The 21914-nt window shown below is 48.5% G+C and overlaps 1 protein-coding gene across 4 annotated transcripts in view; it reads right to left on the bottom strand.

The window, feature by feature from the left end:
* EPS8 (epidermal growth factor receptor pathway substrate 8) overlaps positions 1–21914 on the bottom strand; it is a 226652-nt gene that overhangs the window by 123958 nt on the left and 80780 nt on the right. For 3 of the 4 annotated variants that reach the window (XM_029597370.1, XM_029597369.1, XM_029597373.1), the window contains one exon: positions 15601–15668. In XM_029597370.1, the coding sequence (XP_029453230.1) occupies positions 15601–15668 (68 nt within the window). Of the gene's footprint in view, positions 1–15600; positions 15669–19954; positions 20081–21914 lie in introns of all 4 variants that reach the window. The other variant, XM_029597372.1, reaches the window with a different exon arrangement.

Consider the following 21914-nt stretch of genomic DNA (forward strand, 5'->3'; position numbering starts at 1 on the left):
CTATGTAATTCAGTCCTTGTAGGTTGTTGTCTGTATATAGATCCACTTTTCTTCATTCCCCCTGCCGTTGAAGCAGAGAGCTATGCTGGATATGCATTGAAAGTGAAGTATCAGGCTTATTTGGTTTGGGGTAGTAACCACCGTAACAAGCAAGCTACTCCCCGCTTTTTTGTGAATGCAAATCCTTTTTTCCACATTTCCTCTTGCCGTTGAAGCATAGAGCATTGTTGGAGTCGCATTAACAGTGTGTATGTATATTGAATAAGGGTATTATCACCAGGTAGTAGCCGTCATTCCCGCGAGCCACCCACTCTTCATTCACGTCCTCTAGACTTTATGGATCCACAATGTTTATTCCACGCCCCTTTGAAGTCCTTCACAGTTCTGGTCTTCACCACTTCCTCCGGAAGGGCATTCCAGGCATCCACCACCCTCTCCGTGAAGAAATACTTCCTGACATTGGTTCTGAGTCTTCCTCAGCTGCCTTCACCTTGCAGGACAGCTGAGGACTTCAGTAAATCTCTCATTTCTTTCAACAGGTACAAAAAAAATCCTGTTAACAGGAAAAGGATGGCCAAGAAACGTTGCATCACCAAAGCTGTCACCACCGTTACTACTTCTGCCACTGTCCAGACAGATGATCTCGACCAAAGTAAGGAATTGGTTCAGTGTGGAAGATATTTGCAAGTCGACTCCCTCAAAAAAACAGAAGGTGAAACAGAGAGGAGATGACAAGGCTGAGAAACATCTGGAGAACTAGGAGTACATTGATTAAATGCTTATTGAGGCATCTAAGATGAAAAACTAAAGCAGAGGGGAATGTGAAACTAACAGTAAATGAAGGCAGATGACCAAAAAGGCCATCCAATCTGCCCAGTGGAGATTCATCCACTTTGGGTAGATATCCATATAAATTCCCAAATGCAACTCAGCATCATTTCCCTCTTGGGCCTTCCACCTGATCTCACAATCCTCCTCTCATCGCTGTCCCAAGCACAGCCAAGTCTATCATAGTCATCACACTGTTGGCATCCCCACGCTTTGAGTCCTGATGCAACCATACCACTGCTGTTTTGGGTTGTAACTGCCATTCTATTCAGGTTATCCTAATGTACATCATTTCCATCCTCTTGCCATTATAGATCCTCTGAGCTTATCCCACACATTTTTTTAATTTCACTATCGTTTTTGTCTCCACCATCTCTTCCAGGAAGGCATTCCAGGCTACTACCACCCTTTCTATGAAGAAAACATTTCTTGATGTTCCAAGCCTTCATAAGTTAAGTTAAGAACATGAGTTGCTGCCATACTGGGTCAGACCGAGGGTCCATCAAGCCCAGCATCCTGTTTCCAACAGTGGCCAATTCAGGATACAAGTACCTGGCAAGTATCCAAACATTAAATGGATCCCATGCTACTAATGCTGGTAATGAGCAGTGGCTATTCCCTAAGTCAACTTGAATATGGATTTCTGCTCCAGGAACTTGTCCAAGCCTTCTTCAGGGCTGACTCTACCACCACCAATTGGTGGAGGAGCTTATGGTGCTCGAACCCGGTGGATGGCTTGACTAAGTACACTACGTCTGTCTTCCGGTTAACCAGTGGCACAGAGATGGGGTGTTCCCAAAGGCGGATTCCCAGCTCCTTAAAGATGTCATGGACTGGCACCGCCACCACCTCTTTAGGGGCACCCATAAATTTCAGAATCTCAGGCATCTTGTGCCTAGTGTTTGTTCAGTTAAAAGTTAGAAAGGCAATGATTCTGCCATGGCCTTTACGAAACTTGCGAAGGAAAGATCTTCCGGGGGGGGGGGGGGGGGGGTTTCATCGCTCCTCCAGTGGAGAGGGTTCAGAAGGCAAATCCTCAGACTAGGTTATGGATACCTCCTTTCCCAGGGGTCATAGTGGGCCTCTCCTTCACTGCGACTCAAGACCAGGGGGTTATGTGCTCTTCTACTAGCAGATGGGAGACTGAGTCAGATTTCAAAGCTTGTCGTCAGTCTAGATATACCCTGCAGTGACCTCAGCTCCTTCTCTGGGGCAGCCATGGGCGGGATGCTGAGTCCATCTGTCTACACTAAGGAAAACGAAATTATCAGGTAAGTAATTTCTCCATTTCCTAGCGTGTAGCCAGATGGACTCAGGACCAGTGGGATGTACAAAAGCTACTCCCGGACAGGGTGGGAGGCTGCCCTTGGCCCACTTAGTTCTGCCCTTGCGAAGGCTGGTTCTTCTCAGGCTTGAACATCCAGGCGGTAGAACCTGGAGAAGGTGTGTAGGGAGGACCATATCACCGCCCGACAGATCTCGGCAGGCGACAGCAGCTTGGTTTCTGCCCAAGATACTGCCTGGGCCCTAGAATGAGCCTTGGCCTGTAGGGGTAAGGGCTTTCCTGCCTCTATACGTAAGCCGCCTTGATTACTTCCTTGATCCAGTGAGCTATGGTCACTCACGAAGCCACTTCTCCTTGATTCTTCCTGCTGTGGAGAACGAACAAGCGATCCGTTTTGCGCACTGGTTCCTATCTTTCTAGGTATCGCACCAGGAGTCTGCCGATATTTAGATGGCAAAGAAGGCACGAGTCTTCCGAGTCCTTATGTTCATCCGGAGATGGTAGAGAGATGGCTTGGTTCAAGTAAAACTTTCGGTATGAAGGAGGGGACGGTGCGCAGCTGTATGGTTCCAGTAGTGAACCTAAGGAACAGTTCTCGGCAGGATAGTGCCTGTAGTTCGGAGATACGACGAGCTGATCATATTGCCACCAGGAATACAGACTTCAATGTTAAGAGGTGTAGAGACAGACCATGTGTTGGTCTGAAAGAAGCCCCCGCTAGGAAGTCTAATACCAGATTGAGGTTCCATAGGGGCACCAGCCATTTTAGGGGTGGCCGAAGTTGCTTAACCCCTTTTAGGAAACGGGTCAAATCCGGATGAGCTGATAGACTGATTCCGCTCACGTTGGCTCTGAAGCAGAAGAGGGCTGCTACTTGGACCTTGAGGGAGTTGAGTGACAACCCCTTCTTCACACCGTCCTGTAGAACTCCAGAATCATGGGAATCTTGGCCATCTGCGGGAGTGTCTCCCGGTCCTCGCACCAGGCTTCGAATATTCTCCAGATCCGTATGTATGCCAGAGATGTTGAGAACTTGCGTGCGCAGAGCAGGGTGTCAATCACGGCCTTTGAGTAACTGCGCTTCTTCAGGCGAGTCCTCTCAAGGGCCAGACAATAAGAGAGAATCGAGATGGATCTTCATGAAGAATCGGGCCCTGCTGGAGAAGGTCCCTGTGTGGAGGTAGACACAGAGGGCTTCCCACAAGAAGTCTTTGCATGTCCGCGTACCATGGACATCTTGGCCAATCCGGGGCCACTAGTAGAACTAGTTCCCTGTGGTGTTCTATCTTGCGGATGACCTTATCCAGTAGTGGCCATGGAGGGAAAGCGTACAGTAAGTCTTCCTCTGGCGAGGTCTGAACAAGAGAATCGATCCCTTGGGAGTGTGGCTCTCGTTTGTGGCTGAAAAGCCTGGGGACTTGGGCACTATGAGGGGTGGCCAGTAGGTCCATAGCTGGGAGACCCCAGCGATTTACTATCATTTGGAAGGCTGTGGTCAATAGCGTCCATTCCCCTGGGTCCAGGCTTTCTCTGTTGAGGAAGTCTACTGAAACGTTATCTTTTCCTGCGATGTGGGAGACAGAGATCCCTTGTAGGTTTATCTTCGCCCATGCCATGAGAGGATCTATCTCCAGAGACACCTGCTGGCTCCTGGTTCCTCTCTGGTGGTTGATGTATGCAACCGTTGACAGACATTACTTGAATCGCTTTGCCTCGGAGTCTGTAGCTGAATCGCAGGCACACTAGTCTGACTGCTCGAGCTTCCAGGCGGTTTATGTTCCATCCTGCCTCTTCCTTGTTCCATTGTCCCTGAGCCGTCAGATCCTGACAGTGCACTCCTCACTCTTGAAGGCTCGCATCCATGGTGAGCACGATCCAGTTTGGTGGGGATAGGCTTACTCCTCTGCTTAGGTGGTCTTCCTGTAGCCACCACTGAAGCTGAGAACATACCTCTGCTGGTAGTTGGAGACGAATTGAGTAGTCCTGGGATAGTGGGTTCCAGGGTGACAGTAAAGAGCACTGGAGTGGTCACATATGGGCCCTTGCCTACGGAACGACCTCCAGGATTGATGCCATGAGCCTGAGGACTTTAAGGTAGTCCCATACCTTGGGGCATGCATTGGATATCAGTCGTCGTAATTGTTCCAGTTTCCTTCTCCTCAGGGGAGGGAGGAAGACTTTGTTCTGTTTGGTGTCGAAACAGGCCCCCAGGTACTCTAGAGACAGAGGGCTGCAGACTGCTCTTGGCCTTATTCACGACCCAGTCGAGTTCCTGCAGTAGGTTCTTGACTCTGCTGGTCACCTACCGGCTCTCTTACGAAGATTTTGCCCTGATCAGCCAGTCACCCAAGTAAGGGTGTACCAAGATCCCTTCTTTCCTCAGTGTTGCTGCCAAGACCACCAAAATTTGGAGAATGCTCTGGGGGCAGTTGCTAGGCCGAAGGGTAGCACTCGAAACTGGTAATGGTGACCCAGTATTGCAAAGCGTAGAAAACGCTGGTGATCTTGATGGACTGGAATGTGAAAGTAGGCTTCGGAGAGGTCCAGGGAGGAGGGTCGGAATGATCCTTCTTTCTTGGGAATGATAAAATAGATGGAACAGCGCCCCGTAGTTTGTTGGGGCATAGGAACCGGAGTTATTGCCTTCAGACTGAGTAGTCTTTTGTCAGAGTGGCTTCCACTGCCAGTATCTTGGTGTGGGATTGGCAGGGTGACATAAATTTGTCCTGAGGGATGCTGCGGAACTCCACAGAGTAACCTTCTCGAATGATGTTTAGTACCCCATTTGTCCGAAGTGATCTCGACCCATTGTTGATAGAAGAGGGAAAGTCGACCCCTTATTTCTTCTTCCTGTGGATGGGTTGTCCCATTCTCATTGGGGAGTACAACCAGAGCCTGCCCCTGGGCCTGTTCCTCTCTTGGTTTGTCTGTTCCGAAAGGGCTGAGACCTTCCTGAGGGACGAGGTGCCTGGAACTGCGAGTTCCTGTAGGGGTGAACGCGTTGAGAGCCCCTGTCCTTAGTTCTTCTGGGGGAGGGGTGCTGGGATCTTTTACCCCTGTCTTCCAGTAACCGAGATACTGGAGATTCGCCCCACTTGCTGGCTAACTTCTCCAATTCGCTTCCGAATAAGAGAGATCCTTTAAAGGGCATCCTTGTGAGATTCGCTTTAGAGGTCGCGTCAGCAGACCAATTCTGCAACCATAACTGTCTTCTGGCCGCCACTACCGATACAACCCCTCAACGGGAATGGTTGTTCGCTTCGAGACAGCAGAGGCCATGGCGTCCATTTTCGGAAAACGCAGACGCTGGTTCCAGAGGGTACAAGGCTGGCCTCCAGGGCATCCCAGTCCAGGTCAATCAGTTCCTAAATGGCTTCCATTATTGGGAAATAGCATGAGGCTTTACGAAGGGACAACAAGATGGGGTTCTTCTTTGGTTCCGTCATAGGGTCCGTGCCTGGGATCCCCAGAGTCTTCAGAGTCTGGGAAACGAGGGCCGGTAATTCATCCCTGTGGAAGAAGCAAAGCATGGTTCTGTATGGTTCCAGGCCTGGAGGGATTTCTCCTTCTTCCAGAGAGCTGCCATCATCATCTGAGGTATCCGGGTCCCAGTCCGGGAAATTCTTGGTTAGGCGAGGCATGTCTCGAGGCATCAGAACAGGGTCAGGAGGATCCTGTGCTTCTGGCAGGGGGTTGAACCCGGGCTGCAGATGGGGATGATTGCGCCTGAACGAAGGCTTGCAGTCCCTGGAAAAATTCTAGTCAGGAGGTAGTCCCTGGGTCCATGTTAACCCCAAGGGGAATCTGAATAGGGGCCGCTGAGGTGCGCTCTTGTGGAGATGCCATCTCGGAGTTGCACAGATCCGGGGTGCTATCATATGTAATGGCTCCGGACCCATCCTCAGACAGTGAGGGACCAGGCTTGGTCCCCCCTTGGCTTCTTCGCAATGACGACACAGGCAGGACTCCAGTTCAGGCTGTGCGGCTCTGATGTGGCAGGCTGTGCAAAGAGTGCCTTCTGGGCTTGGACGCCGGTGCCATGGCCTCTGTATATAGTTGCACAGGTAATGTGCTGTAACATGAGCGCAGTTATGCGCGTGAGCACTGTGCGCACGTGTAATTTTGTGCGCGGCAATGCGTGTAGATAAGTGTGCGGTTGTGCACGTCTATGTTAGAGGCGCTCAAGTTGGACGCATTGACCGTCCAGCTTGCCCCGCGTGTACCGATGGCCGAGAAAGGAAGATGGCGCAGATGCCCCTGAGGGTCTCCACGTGGTTGGATCCCCTGCATCAGACCAGGGCCTCTAGCCCAATCAAGGCTGCTCAACCCGATCAGTGCTCCCTTCTACCTGGCCAGGTGAGGAAGCGGAGTCAGTACGGCAATCCGAGCCCCGGAGACCTGCTTACCTGGTCTCGGTGCTTACCATTGCGTGCAGCAATGGTCTCCAGCTGCGGGGGGAGAGGGCTTTACCTTCACCACTGTGCTCGGATTAGCACCCATTGACTTTCAGACGCTCTAGGGCTAAGTCATTGCCGGAGGCCGGCTATCAGACTAAGGCTCACCTCTGAGGGACATCGGGGATCACCTCAGGAATTCTCGACTGGGGGAGGGACCCTTAGGTGTCACCGCAGGAGAGGGAGCTTGATCCTCTTTAAGGTAAAAAGCTTTTCTTCTTTGTTGTAATTTCCTAACACTGTGCTAGTGTGTGGGATAGTGTCCGCATCTGCTAGGAGACTGAGAAATACTGAAATGCTGAGGTCACTGCAGGGGTGTATCTAGGGGGACGTCAGCTTAGTCTCCCATCTGCTGGCAAAAGAGCACATATAAAAGCTAATAAATAAACAAATAATAACCCACTGGTCCTGATTCCATCTGGCTACACACTAGGAAAATTACAATTACAATATAATAAACCTCCCATTCCAAAACAGCACTAACCGCCAGCACTCAGTTACAACCTATGAAAAGGTGACCCTGCAAACATTACACCAGGCCCTAAAACACCAATATACCTCCGATTAGGAAGACAGAACAAACCAAGCTTCTATCCATTCCTACATAGAAATGGCACATTCGCATAATACTTAACCTCAATCACACATGCAGAAAACAGACAGACCCTCACCAAATAAAGAGACCATAAAGAATAAATAGAAAAAAGCAAACTGAACTGGAAACCACAAGCGAGACTTCATATGAGGTGCATCAATAGAAAACAAATCACCACCATGCCTCAGAAACCATCAAACAATAAAATCAATATAAAACAATCAATCATAATAGTGAAACCATTCTAATAAAAAGAATTAATTCAAAACAGCAGATGAACAGAACATCCAATAATTAAAAACTCATATTTGAAAATAGCACACACATCAAACACCACCTGATTAATTAAAATCAATAAGGATAAAAAATATCAGACTCTCCATGCCTGGAAACTTTTGACTTCCGGTCAACCTGACAGTAATGGAATAGTGGGAGGGGAAGGGAGGTGCACAAACTTTCTCCTCACTCATATACACACGTTCATCCTCATGCTCACACACACAAAACCTGACTAGCTCCTTCTCTCTCAGGCACAGACACATGCACACACGGTTTCCACTCCCTCTCCTCCACACAAACACACGCACGGGCTGACTCCACTCCCCCCTCCCCTCAGGCACACACACGCACGGGCTGACTCCACTCCCCCCTCCCCCTTCCCCTCAGGCACACACACACGCACAGGCTGACCCCACTCCCCCCTCCCCTCAGGCACACACACACACGCACAGGCTGACCCCACTCCCCCCTCCCCTCAGGCACACACACACGCACAGGCTGACCCCACTCCCCCCTCCCCTCAGGCACACACACACGCACAGGCTGACCCCACTCCCCCCTCCCCTCAGGCACACACACACAGGCTGACCCCACTCCCCCCTCCCCTCAGGCACACACACACGCACAGGCTGACCCCACTCCCCCCCCCCCTCAGGCACACACACACATGCACAGGCTGACCCCACTCCCCCCTCCCTTCAGGCACACACACACACACAGGCTGACTTCACACCCTCTCCTCCACACCCACACATATGCTGGCTCCAGTTCCTCCCCTTCGGTTGGAACCAGGAAGCAAAGACTGGCATAACACTTATACATGTAAGACAACATTCTATCTGGTAACAAAGGAGGATTTGTTGAGGTATTCCAAAACCATTAAAAGAACAGCCCCTGAGGCAGCTCATCCAAATGAGCGAAACTCGGCCAGTCGGACTTTCACCACTCCTAGACCACATATAAATAAACGAATCCTTGTGTCTACCGATCTTTGCTTCCCGGTTGCTACTGTGCCACTTTGGATCAGCTTCAGTCTTGTTTCCTGGGACCTCCCCTTCAGTTGGGCCACTGCGCAGGATGGCTTCCTCTACCTCTGTCACTGGGCAGGGAAGCCCTGCCCAGGGCCCCACTAGGCTCCACCTCGCTATGCCACTGCATCTGCTCTCTACAGTCACTCAGGGCATCCCCATCTCAACAGATCTATTGGACAGATCCTTCAGCTGTGACATTAAATGGATGGGATAAGCTAAAGGAAGTAGATTGGTGAGTAAAACTAAAAAGAGATATTGGAAAGGCAACAGAAGTAAGATGGGAGAGTTAGAGTGTATAGCAGCAAATGTTGAGATTGACATAATTGGCATCACAGAGAACTGGTGGAAGGAGGATAACAAATGGGACGGTGCTATATCAGGGTACAAATTATATCACAATGATAGGGAGGATCAACTTGGTGGGGGTGTGGCACTTTATGTCCGGGAGGGTATAGAGTCCAACAGGATAAAGATCATACAAGAGAGTAAATGCTCAGTAGAATCTATATGGGTAGAAATCCCATGTGTGTTGGGTAAGAGTATAGTGATAGGAGTATACTACCATCCACCTGGACAAAATGGTCAGATAGATGATGAAATGCTAGGAGAAATCAGGGAAGCAAACCAATTTGGCAGTGCAATAATAATGGGAGATTTCAATTACCCCAATATTGACTGGGTAAATGTAACATCAAGACATGCTAGAGACAAAGCTCCTGGATGTAATAAACGACTGCTTCATGGAGCAAATTGGTTCAGGAACCAACGAGAGAGGGATCTATTTTAGATTCAATTCTTAGTGGAATGCTGAATTTGGTGAGAGAGGTAACGGTGGTGGGGCCAATTGGCAATAGTGATCATAACATGATCAAAATTTTAACTAATAACTGGAAGGGAGACAATAAGTAAATCTATAGCTCTAACACTAAATTTTCAAAAGGGAAACTTTGATAAAATTAGGAAAATTGAAAAAAATTGAAAGGTGCAGCTGCAAAGGATAAAAGTGTTCAACCAGCATGGACATTGTTTAAAAATACAATCCTAGAGGCGCAGTCCATATGTATTCCACACATTAAGAAAGGTGGAAGGAAGGCAAAATGATTATCGGCATGGTTAAAAGGTGAGGTGAAAGAGGCTATTTTAGCCAAAAAAACATCCTTCAAAAATTGGAAGAAGGATCTATCTGAAGAAAATAGGAAAAAGCATAAGCATTGTCAAGAATAAAACATAAGACAGGCGAAGAGAGAATTTGAAATGAAATTGGCCGTAGAGGCAAAAACTCATAATGAAAACTTTAAAAAATATATCCAAAGTAAGAAACCTGTGAGGGAGTCGGTTGGACCATTAGATGACCGAGGGGTTAAAGGGGCTCTTAGGGAAGATAAGGCCATTGCAGAAAGACTAAATTAATTCTTTGCTTCTGTATTTACTAATAAGGATGTTGGGGAGATTCCAGTTCTGGAAATGGTTTTCAGGGATGATGAGTCAGATGAACTGAACCAAATCACTGTGAACCTGGAAGATGTAGTAGACCAGATTGACAAACTAAAGAGTAGTAAATCACCTGGACCGGATGGTATGCATCCTAGGGTTCTGAAGGAACTAAAAAATGAAATTTCTGATCTATTAGTTAAAATTTGTAACCTATCATTAAAATCATCCATTGTACCTGAAGACTGGCCAATGTAACCCCAATATTTAAAAAGGGCTCAAGGGTCAATCCGGAAACTATAGACTAGTGAGCCTGACTTCAGTGCCGGGAAAAAGTCAACATGGACTTACATAAGAGAAGTCTTGCCTCATAAATCTGCTTAATTTTTTCAAGGGGTTAATAAACATGTGGATAAAGGTGAACCGGTAGATATAGTATATTTGGATTTTAAGAAGACATTTGACAAAGTTCCTCACGAGATGTTTCTAAGAAAAAAATAAATGTCATGGGATAGGAGGTGATGTCCTTTCATGGATTACAAGCTGGTTAAAAGACAGGAAACAGAGTAGGATTAAATGGTCAATTTTCTCAGTGGAAAAGGGTAAACAGTGGAGTGCCTCAGGGATCTGTACTTGGACAGGTGCTTTTCAATATATTTATAAATGATCTGGAAAGGAAAACAATGAGTGAGGTTACCAAATTTGCGGATGATACAAAATTATTATTATTCAGAGTAGTTAAATCACAAGTGGATTGTGATACATTACAGGAGGACCTTGCAAGACTGGAAGATTGGGCATCCAAATGGCAGATGAAATTTAGTGTGGATAAGTACAAGGTGATGCATATAGGGAAAAATAACCCTTGCTGTAGTTACACAATGTTGGGTTCCATATTAGGAGCTACCACCCAGGAAAAAGATCTAGGCATCATAGTGGATAATACTTTGCAATCGACGGCTCAGTGTGCTGCGGAATTATTAGGAAGGGAATGGTTAATAAAACAGAAAATGTCATAATGCCTCTATATCGCTCCATGGTGAGACTGTACCTTGAATTCTGGGTACAATTCTGGTTGCCACATCTCAAAAAAAGATATAGTTGCGATGGTGAAGGTACAGAGAAGAGCGACCAAACTGATAAAGGGAATGGAGCAGCTCCCCTATGAGGAAAGGCTGAAGAGGTTAGGGCTGTTCAGCTTGGAGAAGAGACGGCTGAGGGGGATATGATAGAGGTCTTTAAGATCATGAGAGGTCTAGGACGGGTAGATGTGAATCGGTTATTTACTCTTTCAGATAGTAGAAAGACTAGGGGGCACTCCATGAAGTTAGCATGTGGCACATTTAAAACTAATCGGAGAAAGTTCCTTTTTACTCAACGCACAATTAAACTCTGGAATTTGTTGTCAGAGGATGTGGTTAGTGCAGTTAGTATAGCTGTGTTTAAAAAAGGATTGGATAAGTTCTTGGAGGAGAAGTCCATTACCTGCTATTAAGTTCACTTAGAGAATAGCCACTGCCATTAGCAATGGTTACATGGAATAGACTTAGTTTTTGGGTACTTGCCAGGTTCTTATGGCCTGGTTTGGCCACTGTTGGAAACAGGATGCTGGGCTTGATGGACCCTTGGTCTGACCCAGTATGGCAATTTCTTATGTTCTTTTGTGTTAAACTATGTGTAAGGGGATAAAAGCCACTATAGTTTTCTATAGAAGCAGTCAGAAAGGGGCATGGATAGAAGTCAGGAGGGAGAGGACATGAGACAGGGGCTCAGGGCAGGAGAAACAGACCATGGGGGCAGGTAGAGACCCAGTGGGAATGGCTGCATTTTGAAAGGGGCCATGGGTGAAAGGAAGCAGGGCACGAGAAGGGAACGCTTTCAGTAAAATATAAATGGGTTTGTATGATTCTGAAGCGCATGTCATTATTTCTGTCATTACATAAATATCTGCAAGTAAAAATTAAAGAGAAGCGTGTGGGGACTGCAAACGTTTGAGGTTGAAAAATGTCCACATTCCCAAAAGGTTTGGGAACGTCTGGCCTGGAGGAGTACAGTCTAGGGAAATGAAGCTGCTCTGTGCAGAAAACAGGAGCAGAGGCTGGGGGTCATCTTATCCGATGAGCTTAGGGTGACACGAAAGCCAGGAAGCTGCTTGGCTGCACAGGGCGAGGAAGGGTCAGCAGAGGGAGGGAGGTGACACTGCCCCTGTATAGGGCCCTGGTGAGCCCTCACTGGGAATACTGAGCACAGTTCTGGAGACCCCACCTTCAAAAGGACATAAACAGGATGGAGTCGCTCCAGAGGGGGCTACTAACATGGGCAGTGGTCTTCCTTCTAAAGCACATGGGGGATAGACTCACAGATCTAAACCTGTACACCCTGGAGGAAAGGTGAGCGAGGGGAGATAGGATAGAGACATTCACATATCTGAAAGGAGGGGACCTTACTCAATGGATGCGTGGAACGGTCCCCAGTGGAGGTGGAAGAGGCCAGGACAGGATCTGAACTGAAGAAAGCATAGGAAGCGTTAGACTGAGGGATAGGAAGGGACTATAAAGCTGAGCAGGGGATGCGGATGGATGAGACTGGAAGGGCCCGTACGGGTGTTCATCTGCCGCCATATTCTCTATTTATTTATTTATTTTATTTAACATTTTTATATACCGCAATTCATGTAGCAAAGTTACGTATCATTTCGGTTTACATTAAAACAATAACAAGCATATATGAATGCAATTACATTACAACAGAGGAGTGAACTAGGATAAGAGGGGAAAAAAGTCTGATGGATGTTAAAATGAGGAAACGAGTAGTAGTTTGGTTTTAATCAAATGCTTGTTCAAATAGCCAAGTTTTTAGTCTCTTTTTGAAAGTGTTCGGGCATTGTTCTTGCCTTAGTTCTGGAGGAATGGAGTTCCATTCTGTTGGGCCTGCTGTGGATAAAGCTCTTTTGTTTAGAGAGGATTTGATTGGTGGAGCGAAGAGAGAGTTTCTATATGCTGTTCTTACCGGTCTGGATGGTATGTGCAGTTGAAAAGGTATATTGAGGTCCAGAGGAATGAGGTTGTGTATGGATTTGTGTATGATAGTTAACACTTTGTAGGTGATTCTATATTTAATTGGGAGCCAGTGTAGATTTTTCAATACAGGTGTAATATGTTCTCTTTTTTTGGTCTTGGAAAGAATTCTTGCTGATGCGTTTTGGAGCATTTGTAAGGGTTTAATGGCATTAGACGGAAGACCGAGTAGAAGAGAATTACAGTAGTCGATTTTTGAGAATATAATTGCCTGAAGAACTGTACGATAGTCTTGGAAACGGAGGAGCGGTCTAATCCGTTTTAGGATTTGTAGTTTAAAGAAACCTTCTTTTGTGGTATTATTAATGAATTTTTTTAGATTTAATTGTTTGTCTAAGATGACTCCAAGGTTTCGGACTTGAGTTGAAAAGGATGGTTGATTGTTGTTATAATTGGACATCGTAGGTTTATCGTCTTGTGTTATCAAAAGTATTTCCGTCTTGTTGGTATTGAGAATTAGGTTAAGGCTCATTAGAAGGTTGTTGATGGATTGGAGGCATTTGTTCCAGAATTCTAGGGTATTTTGTAGAGAAATTGTGATTGGTAGGAAAATTTGCACATCATCTGCATAGATGTAGTATGTTAGTTTTAGCTTAGAGAGGAGCTGGCAGAGCGGAAGAAGATAAATATTGAAAAGGGTGGGGGATAGGGAAGAGCCTTGGGGAACTCCTAGAGATGCGCAGACTGGGTGTGATTCATAATTGTTGATTTTGACCTTGTAGAATCTGTTGTGTAAGAAAGACTTGAACCAGTTAAGGACTGTGCCTTTGATTCCGATGTCGGTTAGTCTGTCCATGAGAATTGCATGGTTTACCGTGTCGAACGTGGCTGATAGATCAAGGAGGATGAGTAAGCCTGGTTGTTTTTTTTTATTAAGGTTCCAGAGGATGGTGTCTGTTAAAGAGATTAATAGTGCTTCGGTGTTTCGTGATTTTCGAAAGCCGAACTGTGAATGTGCTAGAATATTGTTGTCTTCCAAGTATTCTGAGAGTTGTTTAACTATTTTTTCTAGAATTTTAGAGATGAAGGGGAGTTTAGCAATTGGGCGATAGTTGGCTGGGTCGTCTGGTGACAGGTTTGGTTTTTTTCTATAAAGCTGAGCTGGGGAAGTACATGGGCATATTGTGGGGAGCTGTATGATCTTTATCCGACATCACTTTCTATATTCCCACTCTTCTCCATAGCCAAAATCTTACATCTGAAAAACACTAGCAAAACACACCACTAGAAACAGACATTTGCATTTAAAATCCAGTACTGGATAACAACATGAATAGACGGAGGACTCAAAATTCTTATTCTGTATTATTCTCCACCCCAGTCTGGACGGGAAACTTGCGGCCCGAACCGGTCACCTTGAGAAAGCGTCATCTACAGGCGGCCATTTGCTGATTCCGTAGTCCATAGGGAAGGCCCAGCCGCCAACCTGCGGAGCTGCTCCAACTCCCGACGTGAATACTGCTGGTAGAAACGCCCTTATAATACTGGCATTAAGTCACTTGGCTAATCATCTCTGCTGCACGTAGTTCCAGCCATCCCCCCTCCTGTAAATAAAGCTTCAGAGCTCTGTAATGGCTCTAGCGCTCTCCGGTTAGGGCCGCACGAGAGGCGAAACCCTTTCCTCGTTTGGGAGGCATTTTACTGGAATCAACTTTGGGAAAGATGTTGAAAAGTTCTTTAAGCAGAAGCTGAAGGAAAGGAAGAAGGAAAGACACTGGTCAGACCCAAACCTCATTCTTAGCGGAGGGACAATGTCTTGTGTCTGCCAAGAGTGCAAAGAGGCCCCTTCAAAATGTTCACTGCTAAATGTAAACTCCAGCGAGCGCAGCCCGTGAAACCTCGAGCTACGCACCTCTAACCCCGGCCGTCACCTTTCACCAAGACTGCATGGCATGAGGATTTCACAGAACCCTGGTCCCTTTCTTTGCAAAACTACGCAAACCTTGAGCATGCGATCAATAAGCTTAACGCGCCAAACAAACGTGCAGTTTATGTTCGTTCACATCGTATACAGATTCAGGTATCTTCATTCACATTCATCGTGCTGGTGTCAGTAGGGATCCGATAACTTTGATGTCGGCACCATATTTAGTGCAAAGCCATCGGTTTTCCAGTTCAAAGTCATTCATTTACCATTATTTTCACAGCGGTAGGAAAGGGTAACTACTGCTCCCGTCTACAGGTCTCTTGAAATTATCAAGGATATTTCTTTGAAAAAATAATGGTTAACCATGCATGCATGCAATGTATGTCAGGTATACATTTTGCACCATAGGCTGGATGACGAGCTGCTTGTATTCTTCCGAAGCTCTCAGTCCTCCAGAGGAGGATGACCAAGCTGCCCGTCCCACTCGCAGCCCTTCGGTGGTAGAGCGGCCGTGGTATTCTCTCAGCCCATGGACAGAAGTGGCTCCAGCTTGGCTCCTGTGATAAAGTCATTTTAAAAGGCAGAAACCATGCTCTTCTGGTTCTGACCCCAAGAGGCGCACGAATAAGAACTGTTCCATAGTCTCTTCCAGCGAGAGGAGAGCAGCAAGAAGTCCATCCAGGCCTGTGGTCAGCAGGAAGAGCGCTCAGCCAGCACCCCCAGGACCCGACTGACGGAGAGAACGCATCTTACCTCCACACGATAGCGGGAGATCGCAGACATGAGGCCCAAGCTGTCCCGAGCATAGTTTTTTCTCTGTTCTGTAAAAGAAATGCAAACAAATATTTATACAAAGACAAAATATTATGGTACAGAAAGAACAAAAGGCTCATGTAATTAAAACCTAAACCCTGTAAAACAAAAACTCCCTCCCACTCCGTGCAAAATGCAGCAAAAATACTTCACAGCCTGGTAAATGGGCCTGTGCCCAAGAGAGAGAGCACATCAGAGTTGGGAAGCTGGAAAAGCTGCTCTAAAGACAGAGGTGGCAGCGACACGTGGAAAGAAACGACCACTTGCTTAGTTTGTGGGATGCAGCGCTCTGTGCAGAGATGAGAGAGGAAATGTAAACACAGCACAGGATTTAGTAGCACAGGGACACCGGGGAAAGCAGAAGAAGAAGAGGGTGTATAAACCCCCGAGACGGAGATGGCACGCAGCATCAAGAGTGAGTGAGGAACAATTCTTCTACGTATTTCATAACCGTGACAGGAATACGGGTTGCAGACGGGAAAAACCGAGGTAGGGTGATTTTAGCAGAAATACCAAGACTTTCTGTAGCATCTCAGGCCCACAGGGACTTAATGCAGGCAATCCTCTCTTCCCCTACAACTTCCAGACTCTTCCTATTTCTCTTCCATCCGTCCCAATCAGAGGTCATTCCTAATAATCTTTCCCAGGCCCGGCTAAGCGCTATCAGAGGCGCCATCCCTCGTAACCTTTCCCAGGCCCGGCTAAGCGCTATCAGAGGCGCCGTCCCTCGTAACCTTTCCCAGGCCCGGCTAAGCGCTATCAGAGGTCATTCCTAATAAACTTTCCCAGGCCCGGCTAAGCGCTATCAGAGGCGCCATCCCTAATAACCTTTCCCAGGCCCAGCTAAGCGCTATCAGAGGTCATTCCTAATAAACTTTCCCAGGCCCGGCTAAGCGCTATCAGAGGTCATTCCTAATAAACTTTCCCAGGCCCGGCTAAGCGCTATCAGAGGCGCCATCCCTAATAACCTTTCCCAGGCCCGGCTAAGCGCTATCAGAGGTCATTCCTAATAAACTTTCCCAGGCCCGGCTAAGCGCTATCAGAGGCGCCATCCCTAATAACCTTTCCCAGGCCCGGCTAAGCGCTATCAGAGGTCATTCCTAATAAACTTTCCCAGGCCCGGCTAAGCGCTATCAGAGGCGCCGTCCCTAATAACCTTTCCCAGGCCCGGCTAAGCGCTATCAGAGGCGCCATCCCTAATAACCTTTCCCAGGCCCGGCTAAGCGCTATCAGAGGCGCCGTCCCTAATAACCTTTCCCAGGCCCGGCTAAGCGCTATCAGAGGCGCCGTCCCTAATAACCTTTCCCAGGCCCAGCTAAGAGCTATCAGAGGTCATTCCTAATAAACTTTCCCAGGCCCGGCTAAGCGCTATCAGAGGCGCCGTCCCTAATAACCTTTCCCAGGCCCAGCTAAGCGCTATCAGAAGCGCCGTCCCTAATAACCTTTCCCAGGCCCGGCTAAGCGCTATCAGAGGCGCCGTCCCTAATAACCTTTCCCAGGCCCGGCTAAGCGCTATCAGAGGTCATTCCTAATAAACTTTCCCAGGCCTGGCTAAGCGCCATCAGAGGCACCGTCCCTAATAACCTTTCCCAGGCCCGGCTAAGCGCTATCAGAGGCGCCGTCCCTAATAACCTTTCCCAGACCTGGCTAAGCGCTATCAGAGGCGCCGTCCCTAATAACCTTTCCCAGGCCTGGCTAAGCGCTATCAGAGGTCATTCCTAATAACCTTTCCCAGGCCTGGCTAAGCGCCATCAGAGGCACCGTCCCTAATAACCTTTCCCAGGCCTGGCTAAGCGCTATCAGAGGTCATTCCTAATAACCTTTCCCAGGCCTGGCTAAGCGCCATCAGAGGCACCGTCCCTAATAACCTTTCCCAGGCCTGGCTAAGCGCTATCAGAGGTCATTCCTAATAACCTTTCCCAGGCCTGGCTAAGCGCTATCAGAGGTCATTCCTAATAACCTTTCCCAGGCCTGGCTAAGCGCTATCAGAGGTCATTCCTAATAACCTTTCCCAGGCCTGGCTAAGCGCCATCAGAGGCACCGTCCCTAATAACCTTTCCCAGGCCCGGCTAAGCGCTATCAGAGGCGCCGTCCCTAATAACCTTTCCCAGGCCCGGCTAAGCGCTATCAGAGGCGCCGTCCCTAATAACCTTTCCCAGGCCCGGCTAAGCGCCATCAGAGGCACCGTCCCTAATAACCTTTCCCAGGCCCGGCTAAGCGCTATCAGAGGCGCCGTCCCTAATAACCTTTCCCAGACCTGGCTAAGCGCTATCAGAGGCGCCGTCCCTAATAACCTTTCCCAGGCCTGGCTAAGCGCTATCAGAGGTCATTCCTAATAACCTTTCCCAGGCCTGGCTAAGCGCCATCAGAGGCACCGTCCCTAATAACCTTTCCCAGGCCTGGCTAAGCGCTATCAGAGGTCATTCCTAATAACCTTTCCCAGGCCTGGCTAAGCGCTATCAGAGGTCATTCCTAATAACCTTTCCCAGGCCTGGCTAAGCGCTATCAGAGGTCATTCCTAATAACCTTTCCCAGGCCTGGCTAAGCGCCATCAGAGGCACCGTCCCTAATAACCTTTCCCAGGCCTGGCTAAGCGCTATCAGAGGTCATTCCTAATAACCTTTCCCAGGCCCGGCTAAGCGCTATCAGAGGCGCCGTCCCTAATAACCTTTCCCAGGCCCGGCTAAGCGCTATCAGAGGTCATTCCTAATAAACTTTCCCAGGCCTGGCTAAGCGCCATCAGAGGCACCGTCCCTAATAACCTTTCCCAGGCCCGGCTAAGCGCTATCAGAGGCGCCGTCCCTAATAACCTTTCCCAGGCCTGGCTAAGCGCTATCAGAGGTCATTCCTAATAACCTTTCCCAGGCCTGGCTAAGCGCCATCAGAGGCACCGTCCCTAATAACCTTTCCCAGGCCTGGCTAAGCGCTATCAGAGGTCATTCCTAATAACCTTTCCCAGGCCTGGCTAAGCGCTATCAGAGGTCATTCCTAATAACCTTTCCCAGGCCTGGCTAAGCGCTATCAGAGGTCATTCCTAATAACCTTTCCCAGGCCTGGCTAAGCGCCATCAGAGGCACCGTCCCTAATAACCTTTCCCAGGCCTGGCTAAGCGCTATCAGAGGTCATTCCTAATAAACTTTCCCAGGCCTGGCTAAGCGCCATCAGAGGCACCGTCCCTAATAACCTTTCCCAGGCCCGGCTAAGCGCTATCAGAGGCGCCGTCCCTAATAACCTTTCCCAGACCTGGCTAAGCGCTATCAGAGGTCATTCCTAATAACCTTTCCCAGGCCTGGCTAAGCGCCATCAGAGGCACCGTCCCTAATAACCTTTCCCAGGCCTGGCTAAGCGCTATCAGAGGTCATTCCTAATAACCTTTCCCAGGCCCGGCTAAGCGCTATCAGAGGCGCCGTCCCTAATAACCTTTCCCAGGCCCGGCTAAGCGCTATCAGAGGTCATTCCTAATAACCTTTCCCAGGCCTGGCTAAGCGCTATCAGAGGTCATTCCTAATAACCTTTCCCAGGCCTGGCTAAGCGCCATCAGAGGCACCGTCCCTAATAACCTTTCCCAGGCCTGGCTAAGCGCTATCAGAGGTCATTCCTAATAACCTTTCCCAGGCCCGGCTAAGCGCTATCAGAGGCGCCGTCCCTAATAACCTTTCCCAGGCCCGGCTAAGCGCTATCAGAGGTCATTCCTAATAAACTTTCCCAGGCCTGGCTAAGCGCCATCAGAGGCACCGTCCCTAATAACCTTTCCCAGGCCCGGCTAAGCGCTATCAGAGGCGCCGTCCCTAATAACCTTTCCCAGGCCTGGCTAAGCGCTATCAGAGGTCATTCCTAATAACCTTTCCCAGGCCTGGCTAAGCGCCATCAGAGGCACCGTCCCTAATAACCTTTCCCAGGCCTGGCTAAGCGCTATCAGAGGTCATTCCTAATAACCTTTCCCAGGCCTGGCTAAGCGCTATCAGAGGTCATTCCTAATAACCTTTCCCAGGCCTGGCTAAGCGCTATCAGAGGTCATTCCTAATAACCTTTCCCAGGCCTGGCTAAGCGCCATCAGAGGCACCGTCCCTAATAACCTTTCCCAGGCCTGGCTAAGCGCTATCAGAGGTCATTCCTAATAACCTTTCCCAGGCCCGGCTAAGCGCTATCAGAGGCGCCGTCCCTAATAACCTTTCCCAGGCCCGGCTAAGCGCTATCAGAGGCGCCGTCCCTAATAACCTTTCCCAGGCCCGGCTAAGCGCCATCAGAGGCACCGTTATTAATAAGGTACAAACTTTTAACTGTGAAATCTCACCTTTGAATTGATCTTTTTTATGTTTTTTGAGAAAGTCGTTTCCTTTCCACATTCACGAGCTCATGCATGCTACAGACGCCCTCAGCACTGGCGGCCTGCCCTGCTGTTAACTGCACAGAAAGATATCTGCACATATATTGGATAAATGGTAAGAGAGACAGAGAGGGGCTAAATTAGCAGAAGTGTGAAACTTGTCAGTAATAGAGTCAGCCATCAAGGCTTCTATGAACTGAAACTAACGCCCTCTCTGCCCGCTGTGAAACACCAGCACTTGCAGTACTTAGATTAGAAAACCACACATGCAGGTCTCTGTGAATGTGTAAGGTGAGCCATGCATTGTGGAGAAAGCAGCACAATATCAATACCCCAAGAAACAGGAGTCTATCTCCCTGAGAAGGGCATGCAGAGGGGCCCTGCGTGGAGTCCATGGAGTGAGGCCTGTGGACACGCCCAGCTCCAGGTTCACCATTCGGAGCAGCCACCAGTGCTTCTAATCTGGCTCCAGCAGGTGGTTTGTCCCTAAAACACAAGTTATGTTTGGCGTAAGAGGAAAACTGTTTACAAGGAAAAAATCAGCTGTGCAAAGAACTGACTCTAGAGCAGTGCTAAGCAGCCAGGAGGGGCCGGGTGCATTGATCTGGGTGACGCCGCTTTGCAATTCTTTTGGATTAGTGAGCTGGGATGAAGCTTTCTGCATTAAAAGAGCAGAGTTAGAACCTAACTTTAGGTGGGTACAGGACGCTGTACCAGAGATTATATGGGACAAAGCCTGCTGCATATAAAGGACGCTGTGCCGGAGATTATACGGGACAAAGCCTGCTGCACATAAAGGACGCTGTGCCGGAGATTATACGAGACAAAGCCTGCTGCATACAAAGGACGCTGTGCCGGAGATTATACGAGACAAAGCCTGCTGCACATAAAGGACGCTGTGCCAGAGATTATACGAGACAAAGCCTGCTGCATATAAAGGACGCTGTGCCGGAGATTATACGGGACAAAGCCTGCTGCACATAAAGGACGCTGTGCCGGAGATTATACGGGACAAAGCCTGCTGCACATAAAGGACGCTGTGCCGGAGATTATACGGGACAAAGCCTGCTGCACATAAAGGACGCTGTGCCGGAGATTATACGAGACAAAGCCTGCTGCATACAAAGGACGCTGTGCCGGAGATTATACGAGACAAAGCCTGCTGCACATAAAGGACGCTGTGCCGGAGATTATACGGGACAAAGCCTGCTGCACATAAAGGACGCTGTGCCGGAGATTATACGGGACAAAGCCTGCTGCACATAAAGGACGCTGTGCCGGAGATTATACGGGACAAAGCCTGCTGCACATAAAGGACGCTGTGCCGGAGATTATACGGGACAAAGCCTGCTGCACATAAAGGACGCTGTGCCGGAGATTATACGAGACAAAGCCTGCTGCACATAAAGGACGCTGTGCCGGAGATTATACGAGACAAAGCCTGCTGCATACAAAGGACGCTGTGCCGGAGATTATACGAGACAAAGCCTGCTGCACATAAAGGACGCTGTGCCAGAGATTATACGAGACAAAGCCTGCTGCATATAAAGGACGCTGTGCCAGAGATTATACGGGACAAAGCCTGCTGCACATAAAGGACGCTGTGCCAGAGATTATACGAGACAAAGCCTGCTGCACATAAAGGACGCTGTGCCGGAGATTATACGGGACAAAGCCTGCTGCACATAAAGGACGCTGTGCCGGAGATTATACGAGACAAAGCCTGCTGCACATAAAGGACGCTGTGCCGGAGATTATACGGGACAAAGCCTGCTGCATATAAAGGACGCTGTGCCGGAGATTATACGGGACAAAACCTGCTGCATATAAAGGACGCTGTGCCAGAGATTATACGGGACAAAGCCTGCTGCACATAAAGGACGCTGTGCCAGAGATTGTACGGGACAAAGCCTGCTGCACATAAAGG

This window comes from Rhinatrema bivittatum, chromosome 4 (assembly GCF_901001135.1).
Source record: "Rhinatrema bivittatum chromosome 4, aRhiBiv1.1, whole genome shotgun sequence".
Taxonomy (NCBI): Eukaryota; Metazoa; Chordata; class Amphibia; order Gymnophiona; family Rhinatrematidae; genus Rhinatrema; species Rhinatrema bivittatum.